Source organism: Lithobates pipiens, unplaced genomic scaffold (assembly GCF_037356315.1).
Source record: "Lithobates pipiens isolate NorthernLeopardFrog02 unplaced genomic scaffold, aLitPip1_a1.2 Scaffold_16, whole genome shotgun sequence".
NCBI classification, from domain to species: domain Eukaryota; kingdom Metazoa; phylum Chordata; class Amphibia; order Anura; family Ranidae; genus Lithobates; species Lithobates pipiens.
In genome coordinates, this window is record NW_027507748.1 from 269,934,152 (window position 1) to 269,951,409 (window position 17,258).

At 41.3% G+C, this 17,258-nt stretch overlaps 1 protein-coding gene across 2 annotated transcripts in view; it reads right to left on the reverse strand.

Moving 5' to 3' along the window:
* Nucleotides 1-734: 734 nt before the first annotated feature.
* TADA2A (transcriptional adaptor 2A) overlaps nucleotides 735-17,258 on the reverse strand; it is a 70,104-nt gene continuing 53,580 nt past the window's right edge. For both annotated transcript variants that reach the window (XM_077481397.1, XM_077481396.1), the window contains exons 14-15: nucleotides 14,681-14,754; nucleotides 735-3,247 (exon numbers count right to left, since the gene is read on the reverse strand). In XM_077481397.1, coding sequence (XP_077337523.1) covers nucleotides 3,056-3,247; nucleotides 14,681-14,754 — 266 coding nt within the window. In that variant the 3' untranslated portion in view covers nucleotides 735-3,055. The remainder of the gene's footprint in view (nucleotides 3,248-14,680; nucleotides 14,755-17,258) is intronic.

Consider the following 17,258-nt stretch of genomic DNA (forward strand, 5'->3'; position numbering starts at 1 on the left):
ACACAACGCCTGTATTAGAGTGCCTATACTCTGGATGAAGGAGCAACAGACACTTCCTTATATAGCAGCAATGTTAATCTTGGGGAAGGGGAGTGCTCGTGTACAAGACAATTTAGATACACTAACAAATTGAATTGAAGCCAAACATTAAACTCACACTTTTTAACCAGTTACAGCAATGGTTTTGTTCCTTTAGGCTGGGTTCACACTACTGCAAATTGGAGCGCCACATCCAATTCGCAATAGCAGGATATTATGACCGGCTGCAGCTCTGGTGCGAATTTGCACGGGAGCCCTGTGTGTCTTTTTGGTCCATTTCTGGTCCGAATTCAGCCCAAAATTCGGGCTGAAATCGGACTTGAAACAGTGAACGTGGACGCACCGGACCCCTGCTGTGAGCCGCATGCGAAGATAGTGTGAACCTAGCCTTAAGGATAAAGCACCCATGTCAGTGGTAAATGGTCTCAACACTCACTGTTATATCTGCAGGACAGGTTGTTCCATTGACAAACAACAGACTTACTGTCAGGATCACCAGGTGAAAATAAAAGAAAGCCAGCTTAAAAAAGAAAATTAAGGCAGCAAATCACATCAACAAATTGGTAAGCTGTAATATAATAAATCATTTTTGGTTTAATACTCCTTTAAAACTCTTAGCAAAAAGATTTATTGCATGGTATGGCCCTAGTCTTAATCAAGCTATCCAGACAAAAACCCACACAAACAAGGGGAAATAACCAATAACAGTTTCTTTATGGGACCCATACACTTAATTTTAAAACATGCTCACACTGTCTTATATTCCATTCAGGCATTATCCTTCGTTTAAAGTACAGCCTGGCTTTGCTGAATTTATAAATGTGAATATTAGGCAACATTTGTCAGATAATTGCTCAAGAGCTGTAATTTATTCCTGTCATAACAAAATCTAATTAACAAGTAACAGAGAGAAAATTTTTATTTTTGCACTTGCTGTAAAACCCAATCCTTTTCTTGGGAGTCCACACTATACTGCTGCCTACAGAAGAATTGGCAAGCACATAGTCTGTAGGCCAGCTCAGGATAAATCTCTGCTAACCAGCATGCCACTGTTTGTAACATGCAGTACCAAGACTGTGTAGAGGGGTTGGGACCTGTGTCCCTTAAGGGACTCCAAGAAAGATTTTGCGGTGAGTAGAAATCCGAAATTAGCTTTTTTGCCTACTGACAGATACAAGAAGTCATATACTGTAAAGACGTCCAAAAGCAGTCAGTCAAGGTGGGCAACAGCAGCAACTTCTAAGAGGTCCAACAAAACTAGGAACTGCATGTACCCCAATTGCCACCTGAAGGACCAGTGCTTATATCGGACACCGTATGAGGGTGGATCTTCTGCCTGATAGAGAAAACTGCCAACTTGACCATAGGGGAGAAGCAGAGAACTAGCCTGATGCCCAAGACCAAGAAGTCACCAACTAGAGCAAAATGATTCAACATGCAAGGAATCACCAGAACAAAATGAACACGAATAACAAATAAAAGAAGGAAAGACAACTCCCTAGTAGTATCAGGCAAGGGACCTGGGAGAATCTTGAAATAAACTAGAACTACAGGTTGAGAATGGTGTGAAAAAAGACTCCTAATTCAACTGAGAACCCAGAACCACAAAGTCAACATGAATGAAGAGGTAAGATGCATGGAAAAACACTCTGGCGAGAACAGGCAGGAGAGGAAAGTTAAAACCTAACTGCTGAGGTTACAACACCGATGGAGCCAAGGATGAAGTTGGACACCAGCCGCATCCATAGAACAGGATGAGGAAACCAGGACAAAGGCTTTTTCCCAAAACTGGGAAGCAGCCAAGGAAAAAAGGTCTAACCTCATTTGGAAACATCCCATGGAGTCCCTAACGGAGAAAACCTTTAGTACAGACTAGATTGTTCCACTCACAGACAGCTCATGGAGACATGGGGCCCTCTTATGTCCCTTAGGGTCTGAGATGTACCTTAGGGCATGAACCTCTTCTCCATGTCCACAAATCACCAACTGAAATAATTGTATTTTCAGGGATCACGTCAAGAAAAAATTAAAAGGCACAAAAAGGTTAGCAAAAAACTGGTCAGCAGAGCTGAAGAGAAGATACCCATCCTTCTAGGACACTAGCAAACAAATGGCATGCTGGGCAGAGTATGAATTATCCTGGGCTGGTCAACAGATTTTTATTTATTTTTTCTTGCCAGTGTCCAATCCAGCCATAGGTTAGGTATAGCCCAACAGTGTATGACTTCCTGTGCCCTCAGGGAACAAAAAAGAACAAATCTTTTCCATGAATCACAAAGTTAAAGTTGTTAACAAATGCTTATGGAAACAACATTTGACACATTTGCTTCAAGTTTATCATACATAGTCACAAAATAACCATCTTACTAAATGCTACACACATGATTAATGACCTAAGGAGTAAGTAGTAAGGTGAAGTGTCTTTATAAAACTGCTGGGTCCACATTCTGAGACAGGGAAATAAGCTCATAAGTTCAGTCAAGATCATTGAACTGTTCCATACACATCCAACAGTACAGGGGAGGAAGAAATCCCATACACTAGGAATACTGTGAAATGCTATTGAAAAACCATGAACCTGTGACCAACCAATGTAAAGTTTGAGTGACCTGCTGTTAACCACAAACCTACATGTATAATTAAGACTGAAAATGACCTAGATGAGAATCAATATCACAAAAGGTTATATAGAAAGGTTGTAGGTCAGATGTCATATCTGAGTTTCAAGGTTCATGTCCAATTTCTGTCCCCGGAGTGTATTCTATTGTTCCAAGCCTTGAGATTAATTTTAACATGTTGGTGGATAAGTCATTGGGGCTACTTTCAACAATCCATCAGCATCAGTGACTGTTATAAGCAATTCCACATTTCTGCTTTCAGTTTAGAGGCCATTCTCACTTTGCAAAGACAAAAACCGAAAGAGTAACAAGTAACAGTTATCACAAATGTGTTACGTGTAACATTTGGAAGGTTTTATTTATGGAAAATGTTTTGAATTATGCACCAGTTCATTTTGTTATGGCTGAGGTTTTGTGATATACCCTTCTTGTAGCAGAAAGTCATAAATTTTACGGGTCTTATTGACATCAATTTTTATAAGTGATCGAGCTTGAGCCAGACGTAAGCTTCCTTGTTTGTTGCATTCGTTCACAAGTGCTGCTTTATATTCCAAGTAAGCTCCTGGGACCAACCTCACTACCTGACAGAGCTGTGAAAACAAAATGTATGTAAATGTACAACTGACAATGTGGACAACATAAAAAAATATATATATATTTTATTTTTTTTACAGAATTTCACAAACTATTACCTGGCAATAGAGAAGGAAAACATACCTAGTAGACTGAATATCATTTCCGGATGAAGTGTTATTGTATGGCAAGCCAAAATTTTATTTCTTGGGTGGAGTGAGGAAAGATTAGAACCTCTGTTGGATTTTCACTGCTGTCTGGGGCTCTTGTTGGAGAGACTCTCCCTCACTCCCTGTTATGTTAACATTTTACCAGATGAAAAGTGACAAACTCTCGAATGGAAACAGACAGAACCAATATTCTTTTTTGCAGTGGGGTAAGGGGAGGCTAGAACCCAATTTAGATCTTTATTTTTGTCTGCGTTTCTGCTGCAGACGTTCCCTTACTTTCTGTATGGTAGACTGTTAACAGATAAAAAGTGAGGCAAAATCTCTCTAATGGAACCCCAGATAGTAGTAAGAAGTAGGGGTGTTGAAATTAATTGCCGAATCGATGCATCAGCATTCGACCGTCCACGATGCGGCATTGATGCTGTAGCTTTAAGTAATCGATTATTGAGGATGACGGCATCCTCGCGCCAGCCGAAAGCCGTTTTCTCCTGCCTCCCGCTGACGTCATCCCCCTGTGTCACGGCTCAGAGAGAGGAGAAGAAGACACCGGCCCTGCAGTCTGACCTCCTCCGAGTCCCAGTTCCCCCCCAGAGCTTTCCTCCCAGTGGGCTGCCTTCCTCCCCAGGCCAGCACAGAGCACAGCACACCACAGGCTGCCACTGTTACAGGGGGAGATAGAGAGGGAGACCGACCGACCGTCAGTGCTGTCGTCAGGCCCGCCATCACCCGACTCAGGAGGACACAGTGACAGGAGTCAGGACTGGGAGAGAGACCTGAGCTAGGCCGCCCTGTCCTCACAAGCAGCAGGAGAGGAGAGAGACCAGCTCCGTCCAGAGCACCTGAGTGCCAGTGCCACTGCCAGTCAGATACAGTGCCACACTGCCTGCCTGCCACTCAGCACAGAGTCAGTACCATCATCAAATCAATCAGGTAGGTAACTGTCTTTGTCATTTGTCATCATGTTAGTGTCACTATCACACACAGACACACACACACACACACACACACAGTGTGGAAGAACTACAGTCACTAAACGTGTCATTCTTCTGTCCAGTCCTCTCAGATTCCAGTCCTAACTCACAGGCAGCAGCAGGAGAGGAGGAGAGAGAGAGACCTGCTCCAGCACCAGAACAGCACTGCGCTCGCTCAGCTCACTCCTGGTCATGATCACAGGTAGGGGTAACCAAACTCACTGTCTGTCTGAGTGTCTCTGTCACACACACACACACACACACACACACACACACACTAGTCTAGTACTAGACTAAAAGAGGTGGTAGGGTAGGGTACGGTACTACTACTACTTACCAAAGTAGGATATATATATATATATATATATATATATATATATATATATATATATAATCTAAAATAATAAAAATATCAAAATCTAATCTGTATCTGTCCGTCAGTGTAAATTTAATATAAATGTCAAATTTTCACATTATACTAAAAAATTGGGCTAACTACTTTACTGTTTTTTTTTAAATACAAAAAAACATACAGTGGTGTGAAAAAGTGTTTGCCCCCTTCCTCATTTCCTGTTCCTTTGCATGTTTGTCACACTTAAGTGTTTCGGAACATCAAACCAATTTAAACAATAGTCAAGGACAACACAAGTAAACACAAAATGCAATTTGTAAATGAAGGTGTTTATTATTAAAGGTGAAAAAAATTCAAAACCATCATGGCCCTGTGTGAAAAAGTGATTGCCCCCTAAACCTAATAACTGGTTGGGCCACCCTTAGCAGCAACAACTGCAACCAAGCGTTTGCGATAACGTGCAATGAGGCTTTTACAGCGTCCTGGAGGAATTTTGGCCCACTTATCTTTGCAGAATTGTCCTAATTCAGTTACATTAGAGGGTTTTCGAGCATGAACGGCCTTTTTAAGGTCATACCACAACATCTCAATAGGATTCAGGTCAGGACTTTGGCTAGGCCACTCCAAAGTCTTCATTTTGTTTTTCTTCAGCCATTCGGTGGTGGACTTGCTGGTGTGTTTAGGATCATTGTCCTGCTGCAGAACCCAAGTTCGTTTCAGCTTGAGTACACAAACAGCTGGTCGGACATTCTCCTTCAGGATCTCTTGGTAGACAGCAGAATTCATAGTTCCTTTTATCACAGGAAGTCACCCAGGTCCTGAAGCAGCAAAACAGCCCCAGACCATCACACTACCACCACCATATTTTACTGTTGATATAATGTTCTTTTTATGAAATGCAGTGTTCCTTCTACGCCAGATATACTTGGACACACACCTTCCAAAGAGTTCCACTTTTGTCTCATCGGTCCACAGAATGTTGTCCCAAAAGTCTTGGGGATCATCAAGATGTGTTGTGGAGAAATTGAGACGAGCTTTGATGTTCTTTTTGCTCAGCAGTGGTTTTCTCCTTGGAACTCTGCCATGCAGGCCATTTTTGCCCAGTCTTTTCCTGATGGTGGAGGCATGAACGCTGACCTTAACTGAGGCAAGTGAGGCCTGCAGTTCCTTGGACGTTGTTGTGGAGTCTTTTGTGACCTCTTGGATGAGTCGTCGCTGCGCTCTTGGGGTAATTTTGGGCGGCCGGCCACTCCTGGGAAGGTTCACCACTGTTCCATGTCTTCGCCATTTGTGGATAATGGCTCTCACTGTGGTTCGCTGGATTCCCAAAGCTTTGGAAATGGCTTTATAACCCTTTCCAGACTGATAGATCTCAATTACTTTCTTTCTCAATTGTTCCTGAATTTCTTTGGGTCTCGGCATGATGTGTAGCTTTTAAGGATCTTCTGGTGGACCTTACTGTGTCAAGCAGCTCCTATTTAAGTGATGCCTTGATTGTGAACAGGTGTGGCAATAATCAGGCCTGGGTGTGGCTAGAGAAATTGAACTCAGGTGTGGACAACCACAGTTATAGTATGTTTTAACAAGGGGGGCAATCACTTTTTCACACAGGGCCATGATGGTTTGGATTTTTTTTCACCTTTAATAATAAACACCTTCATTTACAAATTGCATTTTGTGCTTACTTGTGTTGTCCTTGACTATTGTTTAAATTGGTTTGATGTTCCGAAACACTTAAGTGTGACAAACATGCAAAGGAACAGGAAATGAGGAAGGGGGCAAACACTTTTTCACACCACTGTAATTTAATGAAATGGGGGCAGGAGGATGTTGGTGGGACACAGGGACAATGAGACAGTTACAGCGTGAGGTAGAATAGGATTTTTGTCAACTATTTGTTTAACATATCAGTAACAAGTTTACTCTACTAGTATGATGTATGTATGTAATTGTATATGACATATACAATTACATACATAATATACTGTAGAGGAAACTTGTTACTTTTCTGGTGATCTTGTTGTGGCAGGCTGGCTTTAGACTTAACTTAACCACTTAAAAAAAAAATCTTTTTTTATTTTTATTTTTTTATTTTTTTAATACTGACAGAGTTTGTAGACATTGTCATCACCCCTGTCACAATTACATGGCAATGGCATGATGCTAGACTAGTAAAAATGGCAGAAGGAGAACAAAAAGAAAGAGAAATAAAAAATGCACCTAGCCTTTTAAAAGCAAACATCTGGGCACATTTTGGCTTTTATGAACATGAAAAAAGTGGGAAGCATGAATTGGACAAGTCATACGCTGTGTGTAAAAAGCCTGTCACTTAAAAATTTTATATCTAGGGAATACTACTAATTTGAGAAACCATGCTACCCATTTTCACTCAGAGATGCTAAAACCTGCCACCACCACCAGTGCCAAGGAAAAAGACAGAGCTCAGCCAAGAATTGATGCAGCAATGATCTCAACTTTGCCGCCCAACTCTGAAAAGGCGAAGAGAATAACAAAAGCTGTAGCAACTTTCATAGCTAAGGACCTGTGCCCTTACTCTGTTGTGGACAACACTGGGTTTCGCTACTTGTTGAAGACAATAGAGCCACGTTACAAGATCCCGTCACAAAGTCACTTTACAGAAAACGTTATACCTGCACTCTACCACGAAACCAAAGCTCAGATAATTGCGTCAATGAGCCAAGCAAGTCGAGCAGCAATAACGTGTGATTCATGGACTTCAGTCACGACGGAGTCTTATGTTACAATAACAGCACATTACGTTAGCAAGGACTGGCAGATCATGTCGCATGTGCTACAAACGAGAGCCATTTATGAATCTCACATGGGTGCTCATCTGGCAGACCTACTGTCTCGTGTTGTGGAAGAATGGCAACTGTCCGATAAATCTGTAGTGCTTGTGACCGACAACGCATCAAACATGATAGTTGCAGCTCAAGTTGGGAAATTCCCCCATGTGAAATGCTTCGCCCATACACTAAACCTTGCATCCCAGCGAGTGCTGAAAGTAGCCACACTCTCCAGGCTTCTTGGCAGAGTGCGACGGATATCCACATTCTTTCACCGCAGCACTAGAGCAAGCCACTGTCTAAAAGAGAAACAGAAATGTCTTGGCCTGAAGAATCATAAGCTGATAACGGATGTGCCAACAAGATGGAACAGTGCATACGACATGGTCGAGAGGTTCTTAGAACAACAACCTGCAGTCTGTGCCACCTTGCTGTCTCCAGAAGTCAGAAAAAGAGAGTGCGATCTCTGCACTCTCAACGAAACAGATGTGTCAAATGCAGAGGACGCTGTGAGTGCATTAAAGCCAATGAAGGATGCAACCATGCTGATGTCAGAAGAGCTCAATCCAACAGTTTCTCTCATTGCCCCTCTAAATGCACAACTCCTCCAGAGCATGACAGACACTATGGGAGACACACCCATGATCCATGAGATAAAGAATGCCATCAGAACAGATCTCCAGAAGAGGTACAACAGTGAGGCAGAGAAGAAGATCCTTCATACAGCCTCTGCACTGGATCCTCGCTTTAAGGGACTGCCTTTTATCCTCACAGGAGAGGAGAGATTGGAGATATACAAAGGAGTGACTGAGGAGGCTGCATCCTTGGAGGCAATTAAACTTAATTAGAATTTCATCATGTTTCTTGAAACAAACTGGAACTGTGTGGTGTGGTGTAACTTGTAAGCCATGCTTCTGAATCTGATGTGGTGCGGGAACTGCACCATCCGTTTCCTGTGCTTTTTCATCACCCCCATCAGAATCATAAGGCAATTGACAATGTGTTTTATTTATTTTTTTTATATTCTTTTTTGTTCAAACACAGATTACATCTAGGACACATGATGATGAGGATGAAGTTGAAGTGCCTAGAAGAAAAGAAACTCTGGAAGAAGAAGAAAGTTCACCCATCGAGGACAACCATTCTCCATCTCCTCCCAAAAGAAATGGATCGCTGCTCATGACTTTGCTCAGACAGTCTTTCAATGACACTGAAGGTACAATAGAACCCAAGACCCCCTATGCCAAGGCTGAAGAGGAAATGGAAAAATATTGTAAAGCCCCACCTCTGCCTCTCACCGAGGACCCTTTGAACTGGTGGTGTGAGCATGAGGTCACATTTCCCCTCCTTTCTCAGCTGTCAAAGCAATACTTGTGTATTCCAGGCACAAGCGTGTCTGCAGAGAGGGTTTTTTCCACTGCAGGAGATGTGGTAACTGCAAAAAGAAGCACCTTCAAACCAGAGCATGTGGATCAGCTAGTGTTCTTACAGAAAAATCTACACATTCCCAAGTGCTAACCTAAGCAAGCAACATTGCTTGCGCCTTGCAATGATCCATTTTTGTTTTTTTGTTTTTTCTGTAATTTTTTAGTGATGTTAGTCACATCCAGGAAGTGATGCTGTACTGTTGTTACGTATCTGCCTGCCAGTGCCCCTGCCCTGCCCAGTGCCCACTGTCAGTTTGCCACACCAGCGGTGTTAATTGTATATATTGGTTTGTTTATAGCACTGTCTGCCATTGAGATAATGATTTTGTTTTTTTGAAGATTTTCCTTTCCCCCTTTCCCTATTCCCCTTCCCCCTTTTCCCCCTTCCCCTTTGTCTTTTCCCCTTTCCTTCTCTCTCTCCCCCCTCTCTCTCTCTCTCCCCCCCTCTCTCTATCTCCCTCTCTCCCCCTCTCTCTCTCTCCCCCTTTCTTTCTGTCTTTCTCCCTCTTTCCCTTTTCACTTTCCCCCCTTCCCCCACCCTTCCCCTTTCCCCCCCTTCCCTTTTCCCCCTTTTCCCCTCTCCCTCCCGAGTCCCTAATCTATTCCCAATCCATTATGCCACTCTAGTCTAGAGAGCCGTCAATGTCAACGCAGCCAGTCACACTGTTGTTGACTCAGACTCACTGGTGGTGGCAGGCTGGCAGCAGACCTGCCGGCAAGGTGGCTGTGGCAGTGGCACTGGCAATTGCAAACAAATAATGATTGATCGATCACAGTGAACCTCAACCTGGAGTATTATATGATATTATATATTTGTTAGAACTTTTCTAGCACTGGAGGAGATGGAGAATGGTTTTCTTATTTTCTAGTTCTACTATTCTACTATTATTATGTGCCCAACTCCATTTTGAATTTTTAGTTTTGTGTCGTGTAACTAATGGCATGTTTGTCACACAGTGTGTCTGTCATGCTCTGTGACTGACTGTCTGTCTGTTTTAGGGGTTTAACCTTCAACCAATTCTATATTTAATTCCAGACAAATGACGCCGGCCAAGCCACCAGAGGAAGGCAAATCCTTGAAAGAATAAATTGAATCTTAAAACCTGGAGTAAATCTCTATTGGATTTGGATCACACCAATACAAAAAGAAAAATCACACACCGTCTGACCTGACGTGTTTTTTCTTTGTGGTATTGTGTGTATTTATGATCCCATAACGGTTTAACTCAAGGTTTTAAGCGTCAATTAATAATTTATTCTGTCAAGCATTTTTGGGCTTCCTCTAATGGTGGCGTGGCTTGGCTTCAGTTACAGGTGTATCGTGGTAGAGTGCAGGTATTATTTTACTAAGCGACAACTCGAGTGTCAGTCAACAAGCTTTTCTAGCACTGGGGGGAGATGGAGAATGGTTTATTTTTGAAGATTGTGTCAGACACAATCTTCAAAAGTGTGTCCATTACATTTTCACACTTGATGTGTGTAAAATAAACTGTATGATGATTGTCAAATGTCGATTTTGGTGGGGTCAAGTTCAACTTAGCCCTCAGCTAAATAAATTCTAAAATTATATTTAATTCCAGACAACTGACGCCTGCCAAGCCACCAGAGGAAGGCAAATCCTTGATAGAATAAACTGAACCTTAAAACCCGGAGGAAATTTAATCTTTATTGGATCACACAAATACACACACACACACACACGAGAGAAACCACACACTCACTGACCTGATGACAATGAGTGGCTGTGCCATTCCCCATTACCTACCTGACTGTGGCCCACCCTTTCACATGATTCTGATATGTGTATTTCTGATCCCATAACAGTTTAGATCAAGGTTTTAAGCTTCAATTTTTTTTTTGTCAAGGATTTCCCTGCTTCCTCTAATGGTGGCTTGGGTTGGCTTCAGTTACAGCCAGGTATATCGTGGTAGAGTGCTGGTAACGTTTTCTGTAAAGTGACTGCGTGACACAACTCTGAGAGCTTATAACGCTGATCTAGGTGATCTGTGCTGTTGACTTACTGGGCAGTGGTGGTGGTTGTGGCATTGGCAAACAATTATCACGGTGAACCAGCAAGTTCTGCAACACACTGTATGACTGTGTTATAGGTTCACTGTGTTTGCCACTCAGTCAGGAAGTGGAAGTGCTCTGTTTTATAGATGTAGGTGGTAGTGTTACTGTTACAAGTAGTTTACTTCTGCATAACAAATATTAAAATGTAAACTACTTTACCAGGCCAGCACTGTACTACACAACAGGTTTTGATGTCACAGTACTCTTTTAAATAAATACTGTTGTCTGCTGCACTGTTCATGTTCAGACTTTGCTATAAGCAGGGAGGTTGGTGTAATTTGTTTAAATACTAAATAGCAGATACAAATAAATATATTTCTTAAATTTCTGACTGCTTGCATTTATTTTTTGATGAAAATTTGAAAACCATGGGCACTTTGGTATTAATCGCGATGCATTGTGATGCATTGCGGAATCGAATCGAATCGTGGACATGATAATCGTAATCGAATCGAATCGAATCGTGTGGTAAGTGAAGATGCGCACCCCTAGTAAGAAGCAGACAGGGCTTTTCATCTCTCCCCTATCGAAAACAAAAAATAAGATTTTTGTACTTACTGTATTTTTTTTTCAATAAGGGACATAGGAATTTAAAAACAGTTGGGTTACACTGCAGTCCACAGGAGGTTTGTACACTGGACCTGTGACCATAAATGGTCCCAAAAAAAAAGATTTTATGGAAAGTACAAAAATTCTAATTTTAAAAATATGAAATTGAGTTTGGATGTCCAACAGGTGACCAAACAGTCTTTGACAGACCCAAAATTTCTGGGAAGGATAAAATGCCCAAATCTGTGCCATATGATTTAGACCTAGGAAAGAGAAAGGAATTGCCAAGAATAAAGGGAAAGTGGCATTCATTCTACATGACTTCATTCTACAGAACAACAAGGATTACAACAATACTAAGCAAGGGATACAACACCATTGGAGGAGTGATCATCTCCCAGCGCAAATCCATCCAACGCCAGACAGCAGCACAGTGGCTTATACTGTGAAGGTCTATCCACCCCAATTGGGGTAAGAATTCTTGTGAGGGCAATTATATTACCATACCACTGAGAAGCGCACCGGGGGGAAGCTTGTTCTACCAAGAAAATCAAGCACTTCTGCACTAGTCACCATTTTTTGCTTTTACCTTTATAGGGGACTTTTCACTCATTGATTTATATATAATTTTTTTTGATTGTCACTAATTAATTTGCAACATTTTTTTTCTCATTAATTGATTCACATTTTAAGTTATTAATTGCTTTATATATAATTTTTTGATTGTCACATTTTAATTGTAACTAATTAACTGGCACTTTTTCAAGCATTACTATTGACACACACTTTATTTATTCATTTAGGGGTTTATTTTAATTTATGCATGTTAGTGATACTACCATATGAGATTTTTATGTATGAATTTTGGGGTTTAAGCACATAGAGCATTATATATATATATATATATATATATATATATATATATATATATATATATATTAGTAGGCACTACCACATTTTTCTTTTGTGGTGTTTATATGGTTTTGTATACTTCAAGGATACACTCAGGATTTGCATTTATTTTGAGGTGTGTATTTCACACAGATGATCTAGGTATAGCGCCAAAATCAACTCCCCTTTATTTCAATTACATTGTCCTCCCCCCAATCTTGGGAGGAGGTACTAAGTAGAGGCAGCTCTTACCCACTTCCAGACTCCGGGTTTGGTCCATAGCGCAACTTTACCCTTATAATTTTTTCATACAAATGCACTTGCAACAACACAGTTGAGCACTGTCCATAAGTCCTGCTAACCCTTAGAAGAAAAAAGTGGGCAAATAGAAAAGTATTGTGGATAATACTGTACGGTCTTTCAGTGATATCCCAAATAAAAGCACACATTCAACTAAAGGTGAAAAAAGGCCAAAATTACCTTACAAAAAGGGAAAACGTTTTAGATGAGATCCAGGAACCTTCAAGGAGGTTTCAAGTCCTTGTAGAGAAATTACTGAAATAACAGGTGTAGCAAGATGGTATTTAGAGATGTAAGAGCTCTAGGACCCAATGTCTAGAACATCACGCTGATGATCCAGATGCAAAGTAGTGCATATTGCTTCAATAAAGTTTGAAACAAGCCCTATGAATCTGAGTCAACTTCAGGAGACTGTGGTATCGCAACAAACAGTCAACCAATAGACTGGACAGTATTAGAGATAGTAACAGCCACAGAGGCCAGGCCTTTGACTTAGTTGTTCAGGAGAGTAAGAAAGACTCTGCAGGGGATGACACTGGAGCGCACTTAGAAACTTTGCGGGCAAAGTGTTCTGACAACTGAGCACAAGCATTCAGGAAATCCTGAGGGAACATGGAGGTTTCTGTGGATCTGAGGTACTGTAGATCTCTGTTACGCTTGATCTAGATGAAGTAGACTTTGATGAGGACAAACCTATGTCAATAGGGGTCCCGGATTACGTGTGTAAGTTTCTTCTGTGGATACCAGGTAAATGTCACTGGAGGAGTTTGAGCTGTGGAACTATCCTCTGTGTCTTAGCGAAGACATATTAAGCCCACACAGCGAAAATGCAACTAGACCCAATGTGAGGCAAGGCCACCAGGACTCACAAATGCAGGCACAGCTGGTGCTGAGAAGGGTTTCAGACAGTCAGAGGTGACCAAATCCCTGTAAGAGGGCAGTGGAAACAGACTAGAGAATGGAGATCCAAATGGTGCAGCAGTGGGATGATGTTTACTCAAGGCTAAATGGTAAGAAAGAAAAAATGCATGCAGCACTCCGCTAAGAAGATGATGTTCATGCTCGAACCCTCAGCCTTAAACCCTACTGCAGTGAAGGGAAAATTGAAATGGCGCCCAGCAGTTCTGTAAGCTTTCAATGCTTCAGCCCAACCGGCCTTAGTCAACAAATGAGTCTTCAGACACAGGGTCACAGCTGAGGTTATGCCATGGCTTGGGACCCAAAAAGTGCACTGTGGCTAACCAACAAAAATTGCAGAGCCCAGTGGCCAAAAGTCACATTGTAGGCTCGTTCCCCATGTCCAGTCCAGTGGGGTCTGGATATAGCCTACAAAGCTAGTGCTGAGAAAATGCCAATCCAGATAGCTGCCATGTTTAGACAAGCTCAAGCAGGAGGAAGAATTCTAGACTGAAGGTACCATGGAAAAAATACCACAAAGTGAGAAGACTTGCAAGAATTTGAATTTTTTTACGCAGAACTAAAGAAATGGCGCCCAAACTCCTAGGACACTAGGAAAAAAGTGGAGGGATACTGGATACAGGAGGCATTTTACAAGGGCTGGCTTAAAATGTTTGTTTTCCAAGGTCCCAAATCATGTAAGCAGCAGTATCATGACTGTTTCTGAATTCCTGTGTGCCTCAATGGATAAGATAGAAAAAAGGTTTTTGGCACACACTGATTCACAACACAAAACACACATACAGTAAACGAATTACACAAAAGAAACACATTTGTATCATTAAGGTGACAAAGATGATACACTAAAAGTAATTACACGTAATCTTGGAAAAAAAAGGTAACATGCATTGGATATTTAGCATTTGCTTTCAGAAGCAGAGCTGAAACAGTGGTCACATCATTAATATAGCCCAGTTCATCGGTCTTTAATATGTCTTTATTTGATATTGTACCTCTTTCTCTTTATCATTCAGCTTTTCTGTGCCAGGAAGACCTGTCAAGTCCAGAGGAGGAGCACTTCTTCTACCTATTGCATCCAAAAAATTATTATTAGACGGTTTTGAAAAAAAGGATTTAAAGGATTTGAGACTACCAATACATTGGTCATGCATAAACCAGTTATTGTTTTTGTTTAGAGATCACTAAAAAGGAGAAATCCTCAAAAATAAATAAAAAACAAAAAGACAAAAACAGAAGAAATACAAGCGCTACTGCCCACAAAGGGACTTGGACATACAAAAGTAAATGGCAAATGTTGACATTCTACTGTATGTTTTGCGAGCAGTGAGCGTACCCAGTAAACTTTCTCACAAAAGAACAAGTAGATCCATCAAAAATATACAACTCTTAGAAGAGTAAACATGTTAGCTTCAATAGAGAAACAGATTTCATAGTAGCACACATACTGTGAAGAGTTACAATTTGACAATACAAAACAATTCAAATACCAGATAAAAAAAGCATTGTGCTTGCCCGTTTCTAATGCTAGTTGCCTGACTGTGTGTGTGATTTCAAAAAGTATGAATCACAGACCCGGAACAAAAATACTGGAAACGAGTTAGGGAAGTTTATCTTCGTAACTGCCGTGGGTCAGAGGCTCAAAAAGCATCAGTATGACAGAAAGAGAACCAACATTCTCAAAAGGAGAGGTCAACAATGGCATTCTACATAATGTCCTCATTACAGCTTTACATTATATTTGTCACTTCCCCTCGAAAATCTAAACGATGGGTCCCTGCAATAGAAGACTGTGAATACTTACCTCCCCAAAAGGTGGCAAATATCAACTCTCCCTCTAGCCTTTATCTCAAACTTCAATACTAGATAATTCTGGGGAGTGTTGAATGCCTACATCCTCCAGCACATGCTGTGGATCCTCATTTCACTGCATTACTACTGTAGGGAGGTAGAGGTCTAAGGAAGGAACCATAGCATGCATCACTCTTAGCCCCTGTACACACGGTCTGAGATTTCGACAACCAAATCTGTTGGATTTTGTTCCAAACTGTTGCATACACACGGTCGGACAAAGTTGTCGAAAAAAAAAAAAGATCTTTCAGAACGTGATGACATAATTTGGTTACGATGGGACTACATTCAGGCTAGTAGCCAATAGCTTTGATGTAGGAATTTGATCTGAGCATGCGTGGCACTTGATCCGATCAAAATGCTCTACACATGATCGGAGTATGTCCGATCGAACCAGTTTGTCGGAAAATATTTCCAACAAGTTGGAAAATTGGGTCCGACGGATATTCCGACGGAATCAGTCCGATGCATACCACACACAGTCGGATTATCCGACAACACGGTCCGATAGGACACATTCCGACGGATTCTCCGACCGTGTGTACAAGGGCTAAGAAGTATTAAATACTGAAGGCTTTGCTAGAGGCTGCAGTTCTGGAAGATGGAGGAGATCATACTGCCCACCCACAGGAGAGATAAATATAGTCTGTATATTTAATTGTATTATATAAATACAGAAGACACTACTATTGCCCAAATTTCACTCTCATTTACATTTTATTTGCTCTGTTGTCTTGATCAATTACAAGAACGACATGCTCTCATCAGTCTAGGAGTGTATTCTCCATTCGTGGATACGTGGACTTCTCAGATATCTATGAATGCATAAAGTTCTTTGTCACAATGCAGGATAGGTGTGTATGCAAGGCAAAAAGAGGGTTATGGTTAGGGAGGTCTTAAGGGGTTGGGAGTCACTGTGCCTGGAGCTCTGCACTCAAAACTAACAGTGCTAGTCTACTGAGAGTGAAGGTAAACGTATCATCTAAAACTAGTATATAAGCACAAGCAATAAGGGAACTTCTATTTATAAAACCAAACATAGCACATAAAAAGTTGTTTGCTCATTTATTTAAAAACAGAATTCAGACAATGAAACTTTATAGAAAACCCGTAAAAGAAAATAAAGAGAAATTTATAGGCTGCCTTTGGTAATGCTGTTCTCCTGAAAATGCTAGTTGCCTGGCTGTCATGCAATTAAACTTATTTTTAGTGTTTTTTAAAGGATACGTTTCTCAACCTAGAGAAGTCTTCCTTAAAACCACAAAAAAAAAAAAAACTGGAGTATTTGGGCCTGACCATAGAGACAGCCCAGAAAAAAGGTGTTCTTACCTCAGGCAAAAATCAACTCCATAAGAGAGCTGGTGCGGATGGTAAGGTCGAAAGGAGATCCCTCTATTCGGCTTTGCATGAGGTTGTTAGAAAAGATGGTGTCTTCACTTGAAGCGGTCCCCTAGGCCCAGTTCCATTCGAGACTGTTGCATAACAGTATCCTGTCTGCTTGGAACAAAATGATCCAATCTTTAGACTTGCCAATGCGGCTGTCCCCAAGGGTGTTCCAAAGCCACAGTTGGTGGTTACTAACCCAGAATCTGCTGAAAGAAAAATCCTTCAGACCAGTTATCTGGAAAGTTGTAACCAGCCTTTCAGGCTGGGGAGCAGTGCTAGAGAAGGCATCTGTCCGTGGACAGTGGTCAAGAACCGAAAGAGCCTTGCCCATCAATA